Source organism: Prinia subflava, chromosome 1, assembly GCF_021018805.1.
Source record: "Prinia subflava isolate CZ2003 ecotype Zambia chromosome 1, Cam_Psub_1.2, whole genome shotgun sequence".
Lineage (NCBI taxonomy): Eukaryota > Metazoa > Chordata > Aves > Passeriformes > Cisticolidae > Prinia > Prinia subflava.
The window spans coordinates 129,444,859-129,460,919 of NC_086247.1; the positions used below are offsets into that span (position 1 = coordinate 129,444,859).

The window sequence follows — 16,061 nt, forward strand, 5'->3', positions numbered from 1 at the left end:
AGAAAAGTGACAAGGAATGTGCGCAGGTGAGGACATTCACTGTGCAGGCAAGGGAAAGATTACTGCTGAGGGAGGTCACTAACCTGCCAAGTGTGTGCCTCCGAAAAGCAGAAAGCACGGGAAGGCCAACACTGAAGATGAAGCAAAAGCAGATTGATGCATGGAGGAACCCTGGAGCCCTGAGGTGGGTTCTGCAGCCCTTCTCCTGCACAGAGGAAAAAGATACTGGTGAGAGAGTGGCAGTGGAAGGAACATCATCTGTGGGGGAAACTTTGGTATGCATGTACACATATTAGCGTGTACATCCCAGCAGAGTGTACACGGCGTACCCCAACATTCCGCACCGCGCAGTCCTGGTCTGACACCCTTATTTTTGTACAACGCGTAAATTTTTTCTAACGGAGCTTGGTCCACCCGCCTTTGCCGTGGGGGCCGCACGCAGCGTGCCCGGAGGCAGCGCCCGGCGGTGCCGCCGTCCGCGGGCGGGCGGGGCGGGCGGGGCAGCGCCGGGCCCCGGGGGCGGGACGGGCCGGGCCGGGCGCGGCGGAGCCGGAGCGGCCATGGGGAAGGTGCTGGCGGTGGCTCTCGTCGGGATAGCGGCAGCCCTGGCGGCGGAGCGGCTGCTGGCCTTTCGGTGGGTGAGCGGGGCCTCGGGGCTGCGGGGGCCGGCGGGGCGGGACGGGCTGAGGCGAGCCCCGGGCGGGCGCGGCGGGCGCTGCCCTCTGGAGCGGGGACACCGCGGCTCCCGGCTCGGCACAGCTCAGGGAACACCTGCCCTAGCATCAGCGCAGGGTCAGCCCCAGGAGAAGTGTGCTTCATCATCATCACCGGCATTGCCGTCAGCATTAGACAGGGAAGGGGGGTTTTCCCAGAGAAAATACACGCGCTGTGATGCCCCTTTCATCCGGTTTCGGCATAAACTAACTTCGGGATCATTTATGCAGCAGAAGTGCTCTTTGTGCTGAGTAGATGTGAAATCCTCCCCAGGATGATGTTGGGAGCAAGGGGGCAAGGGCAGAAGGTGCCCTGGGGCAGGGGGGTAGTACCTCTGTTTTTTTGGAGCCTGCAATTAACAGGGATGTGCCGAAAGCACTGGCTGTGAATTTACCTCATCTCCTGCTGACCTGCCGAACAGTAACCCCAAATCAGCTTGCCAGAAACTTGGGTTATGTTCTACCAAAGCTGACCTCTGGATAACAGTAGCCCCTAATGTCTGAAGTTTCCCCTGGTGGAGCACAGACTTTGGTGATCCAGAGTTGTGACCTCGCTTGCTGTGAGCTGAAATACCCAGCCGTGTCATGCTCTGTATCCCACAGCTCATGCCATGAGGTATGAACATGAACACTGGTGTTACAGCAGCTGCTGTCCTGAAAGCTCCCAGGTGTGTGACTGGTCCTTTCAGGTCACAAAAGTGATGCTGAATTACTGTATTGGAAGGTGACTAAGTCATTATAACTTTGCTTACGTTCACAAGGACTCCAAATGCCTGATTTCAAAGCAATGACATCCAGCTAATTGAACTTTGGTTAGATAGTAATTGCATGTAATTACAGAAGGAGAGCTTTACTGCCTGGACCCTGGTATCTGGCATGGATGACAGCTGCATTAAATCCAAGTTACTGGTGGTAGCCACGGTGGGAGTGGGGCCCTCCTGTCCTGGAGCTGCATAAGCTGGGGTGGCAGAACTGGAAGAGACTCCCAGGCTTTAGAGGGGTCAGCCATTTCAAAGTGCTGTGAAGAGCAGGGGACTCCACCTCTCCTCCAAACTGAATGAACAAATGAAACATTAGGAATCTGGAAAAGGAGAATCTCTGTGAAGAAACAGGATCCCCCTGTCTCTGTAGCTCTCTGCAGGTTTTTCCTGTGTGCTGTGTTTTCTACAAACTGCAACGTACCAGCAGTCTTAAGACAGTTGCCAAGTTTGGAAACACACAACTTCAGATCACAAAGTACTCTAAAAGTAATTTAACATAGTCTTGAGAAGAGAAACTGTGGGTGGTGTTAGCTCTTGCCAAGGGTCTCTTTTATTCATCCCCTATTCAGAGGGCAGGAATCCAGCAAAGACTTTCTGCAGTTCTTTCTGAATTAGTAAAAAAACCTCAGAATCAAATTCCAAAAGATTCATGATTGGTTAGTTTAGAGATGAGGAAAACTAAAAGAGAGAGAGGTCTTTGAATGTGCAATGGCTTCCTTCTGAAGGGAAGGGAAGGCCTGTGGTCTGTGTCCCATGAAGTAGGACAGCACGTGGAGGACTGAAACTGGAAAGAGAAACTGTGAGGGAAAAGGTGCCATGCACTACAGTTGCACCAAGCAGAAAACCTCTTGCTTTCTTTGAAGCTGCATCCTGCACATATTGCAGGTCCTCCGTATTCCAGACCATTCTTAGTACGGCCAGTTAGCAATCGAGGCCATCTGGCTGCGTGGCTGAGGCTGTGTGAGCTAGATAAACTGACACATTTTGGAAAAGCCTCAATATGTGCTGCAGGCTTGTGACCGGTGTCCTTTTGAATTACTCTCATTCCAGCCCATGAAGTGTTTCCCTGGGAATGCTGTCGGGATATCATCATCCCTTGCTGGCTGCTGGCTGAGTTCCTGCTGTGATTTTGGCTCTGGGTGGCTTGCAGCCTGCCTGGGAAAAGCTGATGAAAATAGGGAAGGGAAAAGCCCTAAGCAGGCAGCAGGGCAAACTTCAGGCAGGATTGCCCTGAGGCACCCTCCAGGGTTTGGTGGGCTTGCTGTGCCGGGATGCCAGTGGGTAAGGGGACAGCTGATCTCCCCTCTGTGCTGTTTTGGGCTGGGAGCCAGCGTGATTCTCTGTCAGTACTCCTGTGCTGGGAGAGAGGGCTTGGGAGGGTAAAAATGCAGGACTGACATACCATACAGTGCTCAGCTGTATCACATATTTTTCATATCGCTGACTGATACTACTGTTTAGTTTACGTTTATGCCTAAAACTATAACATAAACATGGCAAGGTTTTGCTATGGGATCTTTGCGTTCAGAATTTCCTGTGGTTGCAGCAATAGCCTCAGCACACCCATATGATAGTCCTGCAAAGGAGTTACTATGTTAGGTTAAATGCTTCCTTCCGGGCAGAAAAAAAAAAAGAAGAAATATTCTAGCACACCAGAATACATAGAAATGCAACATATTTTCTTGTGTCACTGTGGACCAGCATGGTCAAACCTCCTGGTTGTGTCATTCTGCAGGTTTGCAAACAACCTGGCACGGCAGAAATGGAGAAATACAAACTTGTGTGTGCCTGTCTGTATCTGTTTGCCAGTGAAGTATCAGCCAGAGGTGGAATTTCATGCCCATTCTAGAATGAAATAAACACTGATGAAGAGTAATACCTGGGGTGGTTAACAGGAGAGAAGAGGAGGGGACAGAGTTATTGCTGAAAACCAAGTCCTGCTTGTTGCAAGGAAATGAGTACAACTGCCTTGCAACAGTGCTATTGCTGTTTTTCAATGCAGACAAAAATGAAGAAAGTGCAACTGCTGGTGGCCCAGTCACCAAAAACAGGCAGTGGGTTGCAGTAGAAGATGGCTCTGTACTCGTGTGAAATGTTGGCCCTAACTGCAGGGTGCTTCTATATTTAGGTGTCTGAAACCTGAAGAAAGAGTGGTTATGTTATTTTATCGTCTGAGCTGCAGTGGGTCATGAAAGCTTGTTGCTGAAGCTCATGAGCAAAATGAAGTTTCTGAAGTTACTCAGTGTAGAAGAATCCCTTAATCCTTGTCATGTCTAACCACTGCAGTGATTTGGAGCAGTTGCTGTTGTTGGTTCTGGAGTTTGCTTATTCAGTATTTTACGGCTGATTTGTTGCTGCAATATGGCCGACAATAAAACTGAAAACTGGGAAGGTTACCTGTTTTAAAACTGGCTGTGTGCTGTTTAACCCTGCTCTTTCCTCTTGCAGGAACAGACTCAATGCTTCACGAGAAGTAGCCCCAGTGAGCCTCCCGAACTGCCGGCTCATTAAAGGGATCGGTACGTGCTTGAAATAACTGAGTGCATTGCTATTGTCCAGCCTTCTTTTGTAAAGGCTTCTTGCAGCCAGCTTCCAAGCCTCATCCCAAAAACAAAGTGCTGCTTTGACTTTCATTTGCTACTTGGACTTGGAAATAGGGAGAAACTGCAGGAAGAAAATGGTACTGAAAAACTACTTTGGTATAAATCGGCATTTAGTTTCTTTTCCTTTTCTTGAAATTGGGCACCTTGCAAACACTTCTCCTTTGCTAAGCCACTTAGGAAATGATTTGGCTTTCAGATGAGGGTGTGCTGGCTCTTCGGGCAGGTACCTACAGGCTGTCAGCTGGTGACATCCTGGAGATGGGAAGGGTGGAAGCTTTTGGGGAGGGCCGCCGGCACAAGGCGAAGAAGCGGCTGCTAAATGCCAGCCGGGATGTCCCTCTCAGCACCACATTTTGGGGATATTTAGGAGCCAGCAGGTGCTGGTGGCGGGCGGGAGCTCGGTGAGGTTGCACAATGCAGCTGTGCGGTGCCAAAGAGCGAGGGGTCATGTTTGTCATCTTAGTCGGGTTTGTAGAGAGGCTTAACAGAGTGGCTGAAATGTTGACTTTGTACTTTGGGCCATGTGTTTAGCACACAGCAGTATTTCTGTCTTGGTTTTTTTATCTCCATTTGGGAAAAACAGTTTATAAAGTTGATAACTTTGAAACTGATTGCTTTTTTGTGTCTCCCTTTCTCCCAAAAAAACTCAGCGCAGGCTTGATGGCTAAGGATTTTCCCTTCCTTAGTATCTTTGGAAATGTCTTAAATTATGTTGAAATTTGTCTGGATTTTTCATGTGTAAAAAGTCATTGGATGAGCTTTTACAGCCTTGCCTTTGAGCTTGCTGAGTCAGTGAGTTGATTTCATAAATCTTGCTTCTTCCTTTTGTCAGGATTCAAACATCTTTATAAAGTCAAATTGCTGCTATGAATGTGTATATGTGAAGTTCCTGTGCTTGGAAATAGGTACAGAAAAAATTGCATTAAAAAAATTTCCAAGTCTTCTAGATTAAGCTGTAATATACTCATACGAGACTATGAATGATGCTTGTTTGATGGTGATTAATATAATTTCTGAGTAATTTTTTAAGCATATCACTAATGCAACCCTTTTAAGACTTTTTTGCAACATGATTGTTCTGTTGAAGAAAGAACAAAACCTGGAGAAGACAAATAGAGTTGTGTTTCATTTCTGAACAGTATCTTGGGTTTGGTGCATGTGGATTAGGTTATTTCTGAGAACCTGTCTCTGCTTAGAGGCCATGGATCCATTTACAGATCTTCATTTCTCCTTCTTGCTGGCTCCTCTAATACTGGCCGTTCACACAGAGAACTGCACCTTGCCTTGCCTTTGCTCTGCAGTTTGCTATTTATTAGAAAAATAACAATGCCCAAAATTAGTTTAGCAGGTCCAGTGTGGCAGAAAGAAAAGTAACAAAGGATTGTGCAAACTTGAAAGTTGGCATGTTCACTCAAACATCTTCTAAAACTCATTTGCTGTGACTAAGGGGTTTATATGACTCAGGGTGACCAAGGATCCCTAAAGCATAAATGCTGCCTGGGTAGTACTATTCAGACATGGGGTTCTGCTGTACTTGGATATGTAAGGTTGCTTGTGTGGGTGACTTTGTGTAAGGATGTCTTTGTACATGGACATCTTGGCCTCCTGGGCCTTCTTCCTTTAAAATGCTATGGTAAAGCTGAATAAACAGTCTGTCTTTATTTTCATGTTTAAATCAGTCCTTCTGAACTCTCAAATGAGACATAGGTCCCAGAGCTGGATCTGAGCAAAATAATCTTAAACAATCAATTCTGTACACAGAAGAACAGACCTCTGGTACAGTCTATGAATTATAAGTGATGGACCTATAGTAAGTGCAGCAAACACAGAGTAAATGGAAGACTTCTTTAGTGGACCTTTTTCTTTCTGCAGAGTTTCATATTTTCTGTATCTTTTTAAAGCATTTAATCTATTCTGCTTTTCAAATATTGTGCAATATAAGCACAAATGCAAACACTGAGCAAACAAAAATTGCAGCTTGTCCTAAGCCTCATTCACAAATATGTAGGAAAGACTATATTTGTAGAATAAACACTAGCTTCTGAGTTTTATTGGTGTTTCATCATACTGGTTTATGATAAACTAACCATATCTTCTGTACTAATTCCTAAAGTTCAAGAAGTTACTACAGAAGTTGCTAGAAATACTTGCATCTTGGAACAATTTGTGGGATATGGGCAAAACTGTGTCACACTTTTGGACATGAAATCCAGATGGTTTTTTCGTTAGATACACCTGCAGAATACATCACACTAAGATAAAATAAAGAACAATAAAAGGCCAACATTTCTAAAGTAGGCAGCAATTTTTCACACTATCTTTTCATTTTTCTTGAATGCCACCTCTTCAGATAATCCCTTGGACAGGCTGGGCTCAGTGATACAGTTAAACAACACAGTGCGTGTGAGTGATGCCTAAGGAGTCAGTTCTAGCTCCTGGGCCCTGGAGCAGTGGCAGCGGCGGCACAGAGCCCTCCCAAACGGGGCTGCAGGAGAGACCCTGAGCTTCCCTGCTGTGTCTCTGCAGCCCCTCCTGGACTGTGTGTCTGTGTGTCTGCAGCCCCTCCTGGGCTGTGTCTGTCTGTCTGTGTGCAGCCCCTCCTGGGCTGTGTGTCTGTGTGTCTGCAGCCCCTCCTGGGCTGTGTGTCTGCCTGTGTGCAGCCCCTCCTGGGCTGTGTGTCTGTCTGTCTGCAGCCCCTCCTGGGCTGTGTGTCTGCCTGTGTGCAGCCCCTCCTGGGTTGTGTGTCTGTCTGCAGCCCCTCCTGGGCTGTGTGTCTGCCTGTGTGCAGCCCCTCCTGGGTTGTGTGTCTGTCTGCAGCCCCTCCTGGGCTGTGTGTCTGCCTGTGTGCAGCCCCTCCTGGGCTGTGTGTCTGTCTGCAGCCCCTCCTGGGCTGTGTGTCTGCCTGTGTGCAGCCCCTCCTGGGCTGTGTGTCTGCCTGTGTGCAGCCCCTCCTGGGCTGTGTGTCTGCCTGTGTGCAGCCCCTCCTGGGCTGTGTGTCTGTGTGCAGCCCCTCCTGGGCTGTGTGTCTGCCTGTGTGCAGCCCCTCCTGGGCTGTGTGTCTGCCTGTGTGCAGCCCCTCCTGGGCTGTGTGTCTGCCTGTGTGCAGCCCCTCCTGGGTTGTGTGTCTGCCTGTGTGCAGCCCCTCCTGGGCTGTGTGTCTGCCTGTGTGCAGCCCCTCCTGGGCTGTGTGTCTGCCTGTGTGCAGCCCCTCCTGGGCTGTGTGTCTGTCTGCAGCCCCTCCTGGGCTGTGTGTCTGTCTGTCTGCAGCCCCTCCTGGGCTGTGTGTCTGTGTGTCTGCAGCCCCTCCTGGGCTGTGTCTGTCTGTCTGCAGCCCCTCCTCGGTCCTGCTGGATCAGCAGCGCTGTGCTGAGTCAGCATTCCGCCGCTCTCTGACACCGCCCGCTTCGGCACATTCCGGGACCTGGCCGTGGAGCCCCAAAATGTGCTTTGCTGGCCAGTTCCTCCTGAAGCAGTTGGGTGCAGGGCTCTCAGTGCGCCCCTTCCACGGGAAACTTGTCGTTTTTAATTGTCTGCTCCCAATTAGCCTGCTCATCTTTCTGCTTGGCAGCCTCACCGATTCAGTAGCAATAAATGATTATAACTCTGTTTGTTCACTCGCCAGTGTGTGCTGCCAATAAACGCTGCCTGTCCAGCTCAGTCACCATGGCAATTTAGCCTCTCAGCATTTATTTATGCTATTAGCCTCACAGCAATCCTGGGAAGTGGAGAATTGCCACTAACCCCATTTTATAAATTAACCCAGAGTTGGAGAGACTGGGGCAAAGGAAAGGAGTTTGTGGCTTAAACCAGACTGTAAGTTGAGCCGAGAAGAAAAGCACCCAAATTCAAATAATTGGAAAATACAGGCTCTAAGTGTCTCTGGACACATCAGTGCAGATGATGTCTCCTGGCTGAGTTAGTCAAAATTCAGAACCAAAACCCAGGGGTGGGATAACGCTGACTCCTCCCAAAATGCATCTTCAGACTTTTTGTTCTTCAGAAGGCAGGAATACTCTGCTCATTGCTGTCACGGGATGGAGCAGGAACTTGCTGAGGCTGAGGAGGAGCTGGCCCTGGCCAGAAGTGAAAAGTTGTGCCACTGCATCTTCCCAGGGCTGAGCTGGGGAGGAACTTTTCTGGATCGGTGAATTGGGGGTTCTGGTTTCTCTCCACAGAGGCTCTCAGTGATCCCAGGATAAATTACAGCCCAGCCAAACCACTGCTTGGATAAATAGTAGTTGCTTAAAAGCAAGCAGTAAACCCAGCTCAAGTCTGCAGGTGCTTCCTTGGCAGGAGGTGTTGAGGTGCAAGGGATTGTGTGGCCCATGCAGGCTCACACGTGTGGTTATGGCAGAGCAGGAGGGAGTGTGGAGACGTGGGACAAGCTGGGTGGAAAAACCTTGTGTTGATGGCTCTGACAAAGAAAACCTGCTGAAGAATTTTCTGTAAGCAAATGCTCCTGAGTGGTTTCCCTCATCATCTGGAAAGTGGCTTTGTGAGGAATGCTGTTTTTGCTGGTGATTTGGAGAAGAGAAGGGAGGCTTCTCAGGGGAGTGGTGGAAATGTGGGATGGCAAATGGGCTTCAGCATTGGACTGATAGCTCTTTGGAGAGTGCTTGATGAAAGCCTAAAATTGCTTTAGTGTTCTTACTAAAGGGGTTTTGTTTTATCTTCCTTTCTTAGCAGGGAAAAATATTACAGAAGCTACAGGAACTGGCAATATTGGAAGTGATTACCCGTAGCTGAAAGTGAGGCCTAACCATGAAAGCCCTTAGCTGTTATAGATGTAGTAGGTTCTCTGTCACTTGAGAGCTTTAACTAAATATTTGGCAATCCATCTTTGTGAAGTTTCCCAGCTCAATCAGGAGAATTGGTGTGCATAATTCCCACAGCTGCCTTATGCAAGCCAGAGGCCTGAGTCACGGGTATGGTCCTGCCCTGGAAATCTCCATGCCCACACTCATTGCTTGCTGCAGAACACATCCTCAGGAGCTGGTGATTCATCCCACACCTGGTGATTCATCTCACAACATCTGGGGCCACATGGAGAGTGCCTGGCCACTGCAGGCGCACCCCTGGGACCCCAAAAGAGGTGAACCCCGGTACCATTTCCTAACTCGACGTGCTGTCTTCTGCTACCACTTTTAATGCAGTGTGATCTTTTCCACCAAACTTCATAGTGTGTGCGGTCATATCAGAAAGGGTCATTCATGAGAGCTGCAATTGTACTTAAAAGGAGTTTTTTTCAATGGGAAATACTTAATGCCACCTGAAACCCCCTGTTTATCTGTGTTTTGCAGAAGCTGGTTCAGAAGACATCGATATACTTCCCAATGGACTGGCTTTCATCAGCTCTGTAAGTTCCCATGCCACCTCTCCATGCTGTGGCTTGCCTGCTTCCTTATCTGCGGAAGCCATAGGTGAAAACAGCAGGAGGGGCTCTTTTCTACAAGGCTGAGCTCCCAGAGAACAGCCCAATTTTGTGTTGGCTTAGCTGTCCTTCCCCTCTGTTTGAGCAAGCATGCTTCTTGACACAGAAGTGGTGGTGGTGGCTCTGACACTGGTATCCTATTGCACTGACTGAACTGGCCATGTAACCTTGACATTCTTTCATGCTGCTTCATTGAAATGTTGAAATGTCAATACTCTGCCATGTAAAGATGTGTTATTTCCCTAACTTAAAAAAAATCAAATTTTATGTATTGATTTTACTGTTCCTGGTTTTTTTAGCCTTTAGGAGATAGGTTTTCAACCTTTTCTTTGCAATTAGGATGGCTGGTGATTATTTTCCAAAACAAAAGCTGATGTTCTCATCAATGTGCTCCAGGGGCACTGAGGTAATGATAATGTTGTAAAACCCATGCCAGGAGTCGTGAGCTGCTGCTGTTTCCTGGAGCTGCACCGTGTGTGGTGCAGGCGGTGGTGCTGGGCTGGTTTGTCCCACAGTGTGTCACTCTGCAGACACACAAGATGTGGCTGCAGGGCCGTGGTGCCTGGGGCACAGCTCCTGGTGTCCCCACACAGCCTGCTCCCTCTGCCAGGGGCTCTGCTGCCACCTCCCTCACGGCTCAGCAGGCTGGAGCAGAGGGACATCCTCATGTGTGCTTGCAGGTCCGCTCAAGGCACCAGCATTTTCAGCCCTGTAGTGCTCTTGTTTACCTTTTCTCCAGGAATTAATTTTTATGTTTGGATTCCACAGGGCTTGAAATATCCAGGAATAAAGAGCTTTGCTCCAGATAAGCCAGGTGAAATATTTTTGATGGATTTGAATGAAGACAGTCCCAGAGCAGTGGAACTGAGAATCAGCCGAGGGTTTGATCTGGCATCGTTTAACCCTCATGGGATCAGCACCTATGTAGACAGAGGTAAGGAGCTCGAAATGGTGACAAATACCAGCCTAGAGAGCACAATCAGCAATCCCTTTGCAGCCTTGCCCTGCACCCCCAATGGTTGTCCTTTCTGGGAGACAAAAAGGTTTTGGGGTTTTTACCTTTGTTTTGCTCTTTTCTAAATGTCAGTTGCTAAAGGAAACACACTTGCACATAATTTCAGTCTGTCTGAAACAGAAAGATGCCCTGGATATTAAAAGGAAAGAGAACATGGTAAAAGTTGAAAACCACTGAAAATTGATTTTATGTTTACATCTGTCTCATGCTGGGTTCAAATGTTTTGAGGAGATACATCCTTCACCGACTAGTGGTGCCCAGAATGGAAACTTCTGTGGCAAAACAGTAAATTATCAAATCTCTGTAAATTACCAAAACCTCCTTTGGCCAAGCCAAGTTCTCTTCTCCAAGATATGTTCTCCTATGTCAGACTCTGATTACCAATGAAGTTTCTTTTTCCCTGTCATTTCACTGGGGGTTTTAGCAGGGCAATTAGAATTCTGCAAATATAAAGAGAACAATTGCTGCAGCTTTACCTGCATGCCCATACAGTCACCCTTTAAGGGAAGGGTGGAAAAATCAGCGGTGGCTGATGTAGGGTCCTAGCAGAAGGGCTGGGCCCATGGGCTGCAGCCTTGCATAGAATGCAGAAGGATGCTCCTCCTGTTCTCCCACGGGATGTGGTAGACAAAGTCAAGAGCCTAAACTGTCTTGGCCACAAACCCTTCTTCCAGCTGTCTGGGGCTGTTTCACAGATTGCAAAACCCAGTGGCTTGGGTGTAAGGATGAGGTTGGAAGAAATTGCAAAAATCTAGTTAACACAGCAGTTCCTTGTAGAGCCAGCCTAGAAGAACAGTAGCTGGAGAGCTGGATCCAGTTGCTGAGGCATCTTTCAGAACATGGGTACTTGTCCCTGTGCCTCTGCAGAGCCATGAGACAAATGCACCAAACTCAGAATGTGCTCTGCACTCGAGGCTGCCTCAGGGTTGGGGCTGCTCAGCCACACAGGCTGTTGCACAGAATTCAGCTGTTTCCATTTCTTTTTCAAGACGACACCGTGTACCTCTTTGTTGTGAACCATCCCCACCAGAAGAGCACAGTAGAATTGTTTAAATTTGTAGAAGATGACAATTCTCTTGTACACCTGAAAACCATTCGACATGACCTTCTGACAAGGTATTGGACTCAAATACAGTCTTCCCCCAGATCAGGCTGCATTGCTGAAATCCAGTGTAGGATGATTTGGGGGTTTAGGCTATTATTGAGATATTTCCTCTCTAACCAGCAACTCTGTTTCTTATTGATTACTTCTTATCTGTGTAATCAAAAGCAGTGTTTTTCCAATCTCTTCTCTAAATTAGATTTTTAATAGTTGATCACTAAATTAGTCTTAAGCACTGCTGTGATTGATGCCAGTGAATTAGCTTGGCATGAATTAGCTTTGTTCATGTAACCCATGCTCAGATCATTGCAGATATGAGTCTCCAGATATTTTATTCTCTGGATTTCCTACATTGTAAAAATAACCATTCATTTAGCTTTTTCTGGTTTTCTTTTCTTTTTTACACAAAGTTTTTTCATCTGTCCTACTGCAATATGATTGTAAAATGAACAGCCAGATTGATAAAGTTGTCACAACACCTACTTGTTCTCTGCTTTCTACTTGAATGTAATGAAAAAGAAATAATAATAATAATGATAATAATGATGATAATAATTATGATAATAATAATAATAATAATAATAATAATAATAATAATAATAATAATAATAATTTCCTTGTACTTAGAGACAGATAGCTAGACTTCTAGCTGATGCCCTATGGTCCTGTTCAGGTCTCAGCACTGCACAGTCCTGGCTCATATAAAATAAAAGTAAAAAGGATCTAAATAATTTGGTGACTACTTGAAGTACATCTATAGTTGCAACCTCTTTATGGGTATTGATGACCATGTCCTGACTGTATTCTGGGCAGTCCTAATGTGCTCCTTCATACCTCACGTTTAATTATTTTTTATATATTTCTTCATCTCTTTATTTCCTTTTTAGTGTGAATGATATAGTAGCCATGGGACCAGACAGCTTTTATGCTACCAATGACCACTACTTTACCGACTTCATCTTGATGATCTTAGAAATGTTCTTGGGTTTAACCTGGTCAAACGTTGTTTACTACAGTCCAAAAGAAGTTAAAGAAGTAGCATCTGGCTTTTATTCAGCCAATGGAATTAACATTTCACCTGACAAAAAGTAAGTTTCTCCTTACATTAGATTTTGTTTGATCACACAGAAATATCTGGAGATCCTAATTTCTGCATGTGGTACCTCTGTGGTCAAGGGTCTGAACTGGTTCATGTAAGGCGAGCTGCTGCCTGTGCAACACAAGTGATGCAGAGTGTTTGTAGCACAGAAGTTTTGTGTCTCTGTTTAGCAGCAGTGTTTGCTGCATGGTGTGTTACTTTACAGGCAATAAGGTCAACAGTTGCTGCATTTTTAACCAGCTGATCCAGGAGTTTTTGTGTGTCTTGCTTGCAAGGATTAATGGCGCAGGGTTTCTGCTCTACTGTCCTACATCTGTATGACTGAGCCAGGACAACCAGTCCTGTGGTGGGGACAGGTGATCTAAAAAAACCAAATCCTAATTGTGACTTTCTGGTTCCAAGGCTTATTTCAGTGTCGTAATGGAAGAACTGGCACAGTGTGAAGCTGCACTGGCACCTCAGCAGGTTGGCTTCAGTGCCCTGTGGCTGCTTGCAATGTCTGTGCGTGTGTGAGCTTGCACAGGAGGAACTGTCTGGTTTTGGTGTCTGCTTACTAATATACATTAAGGGGTGCTTTTCATTCTCTTGAAGGTACATCTATGTTGCAGATATATTGGATCACAGTGTCTATGTCATGGAAAAACACGCTAACTGGAGTTTAACCCATGTGAAGGTAAGGTGCTGCTTTTTTCTAGAAAAAAGAGGTAAATGTGGATTTTGGACAGAATAGTTTTGATAAATGCTTGAGATTTCAGCATGATCATCTGTGAAGCTCTGATCTGGGTGGCTCCTGCTGTGGGTTTGCAGAGGTGCCTGCACACCCTGTTACAGACCTTCAGGTCTTCCACCCTCCCACCACCAACCAGGGAGGAATCCTTGGGTATGCTGTTGAGCTGTAGTGGAAGTCTGCCTCAGGCAGTGTGGGTCAGAGCACTGAAAGCATCCACAGACAGTGTAGGTGTGAATAAGCTGATGGGGGAAACTCAGAGCAGCAAGCAGATTTCTCACAGCACAGGGGTGTGGGTGATGCATACCAGGGGAAAAGAAAAACAGAAGTGGGGGGAGAAGTAATTCTTAAAAAAAAATCAGTCTAAGTTATGTCAGATGAGACAAGCCTGTTGGTTATATATGTTGTAGTTTGCTTCCAGGATTTCTGATAGATTTAACTTCTTGCTTTTCCTCTGTGTTGGATAGACGTTGCAGCTGGACACTCTGGTTGATAACTTGTCTATTGACCCTCACACTGGAGACATCTGGACAGGATGTCATCCCAATGGGATGAAGCTGTTCTACTATGATCCTGAAAATCTTCCTGCATCTGAGGTGCCTTTTCGGAGACATCACTGGTCTCTTGGCTATGTCTGTCCCAGAAAGTTATTCTGTTCAAATTATGCTGGTATAACTTCACTGCATCTCATAGAAAGTGCCTGGCACAAAGTGTCTTTGTTAAAACAAAGACCAAGCTGGTTTCTCCTCTCAAGTGAGACCCTGACCAGCATATACTCACTAACAAACACCTATTCACATCCTTGGGCAACAATTTAATAATTTCCAACCAGTAGCTCCATCACTTTGGACTCCTCAGACTTTCTGTGCAGCTGTGGACATGCACACAGATTCTGATGAACTGCATTAATTACCGAGCCAGCACCTCTTTGCCAAACTGAACATAATTGACTGAGTGCAAAGCATGACCAGAAATGTTTCCACAGTAGTGATTAATCTGTGCAAGTGTGGTTCATCTGTAGGTAACACTGTAATTCTTGTTTCTCTGAAATCAGTGAGGTACTGGCATCAGGGCGATAGTGGCCACGAGTACACCTGGCTGCTGTCCATTTGATTTCAGCCTTGTCTGAAGCTCCATGTAAGGCACTGCTCAAAATTACCATGTTCAATAGCAATAGATTTATGGTACTAGGCAGTTGTTTACTCTGTCTGGGAAAAACATGAAAATAAGAAGATATTAACTAACTCCCAGTCTAGAAAAAAAGGTGCATGTTCCTAATGGTGGGGATGACTGCCTTACTTCCTTACAGATGTTGCACGACAACTTTAAAGAAAACCAGAACAGTGTTCATGAACTGTTCTTCACTAAAGGCCCTCTGACAGGAATCCCATGGGTGCAATTATCAGCATCTGGCCATCCTAACTAATTTGTTTAGGTTAATATGTTCCCCCTATCCCTGGAGCATTTCCCCCTATGACCGTTTCAATGGATGTATCCTCCCGCTCTGGCAGGTCCTGCGCATCCAGAACATCCTCTCGGAGGAGCCTGTGGTGACACGTGTCTACTCTGACAATGGCTCTGTGCTGCAGGGAAGCTCAGTGGCGTCCATCTACGAGGGAAAACTGCTCATTGGCACAGTCTTCCACAGAGCTCTCTACTGTGAGCTATAGCTTGTCACGGGCAAGACCTGCTGCTGTGGAAAGGATTTCATTCCTTGGGAACTCACTTAGCTTTTGCTAGATCTGCTAACAACAAGACTGTTCCAGTAAAGGTTAACTACAGTAATGGAAATGTATTTTAGCCCTCCTCTCCAAAATGAGACTTCTACGCAATAGTAAAGGAAATGGAATTGAAGGTGAGAAATTAGTTTATCTGTGTAATGGGGAGGACCCCATGTTAACACAGGGAAACTTTGAAGTTCAATTTCAGATTGCAAATTACTAAATTGTCAGACACTGAACAAGGTGTTGGCTGGATTTCTGGTTTGTTGTTTGGTTGTTTTTTTCCCCCATAAGAAAACTGATTTTGTAAATGAGAATTGCTGACTACTAGTGTGGTGTGCATTCTTGTCCCTGGGCCTTCCCAAGGGATTGTGCTAGGGGTTTTTCTTCCAAACCTTCCTGTTGGCTTTTCCTGATGCTTCCAAAATAACTGGAAGGAAAATAAATGTTATTTCAGTCTCATTTATTTCCCCTTTCCTCTTAAAGCTATTTGCTAATGTTACTTGAGTTTCATAAATTTCTTTTAATCCGATGAGAAAAGAGTAGGGCATCACTTTGGAGAGATTTCTTACTGGGTCTTTCAAAGGGAGTTTAGAAAAGCTTTTTTTCTGTTAAAGAGTGGGAAACATCTCCTGCACACCTTCAGCAGGAAGTGCATTAGCAGTTCTATTGTCTGTCACCACAAAGGGAGCATTTCTGGGCACTCTGCAGTGGTCACACGTTCTGTGTTTAACTTCAGCGGGTGTGGAGTGGATTCCCGCAGCACCCATCGATTCCTGTGGCACCGCTGTGCACCAGGCAGCCCTTCATGTTTTCCTGGCACCAGTTACTGACATTTTGCACTGCCAAAAGCCCCCCAGGTTTCCTGCAGCTAGTGTTTTTGTGATGA

The 16,061-nt window shown here is 46.3% G+C and overlaps 1 protein-coding gene across 1 annotated transcript; it reads left to right on the forward strand.

The window, feature by feature from the left end:
• The first annotated feature begins 526 nt into the window (after window positions 1–526).
• Window positions 527–15,579, forward strand: LOC134563131 (serum paraoxonase/arylesterase 2). The gene is made up of 9 exons (XM_063420937.1): window positions 527–634; window positions 3,923–3,993; window positions 9,378–9,433; window positions 10,277–10,442; window positions 11,513–11,639; window positions 12,513–12,713; window positions 13,316–13,397; window positions 13,919–14,047; window positions 14,963–15,579. The coding sequence occupies exons 1-9, from the start codon at window positions 561–563 to the stop codon at window positions 15,119–15,121; spliced, it is 1,065 nt and encodes a 354-aa protein (XP_063277007.1). The 5' UTR covers window positions 527–560; the 3' UTR covers window positions 15,122–15,579.
• The last annotated feature ends 482 nt before the right edge of the window (window positions 15,580–16,061 follow it).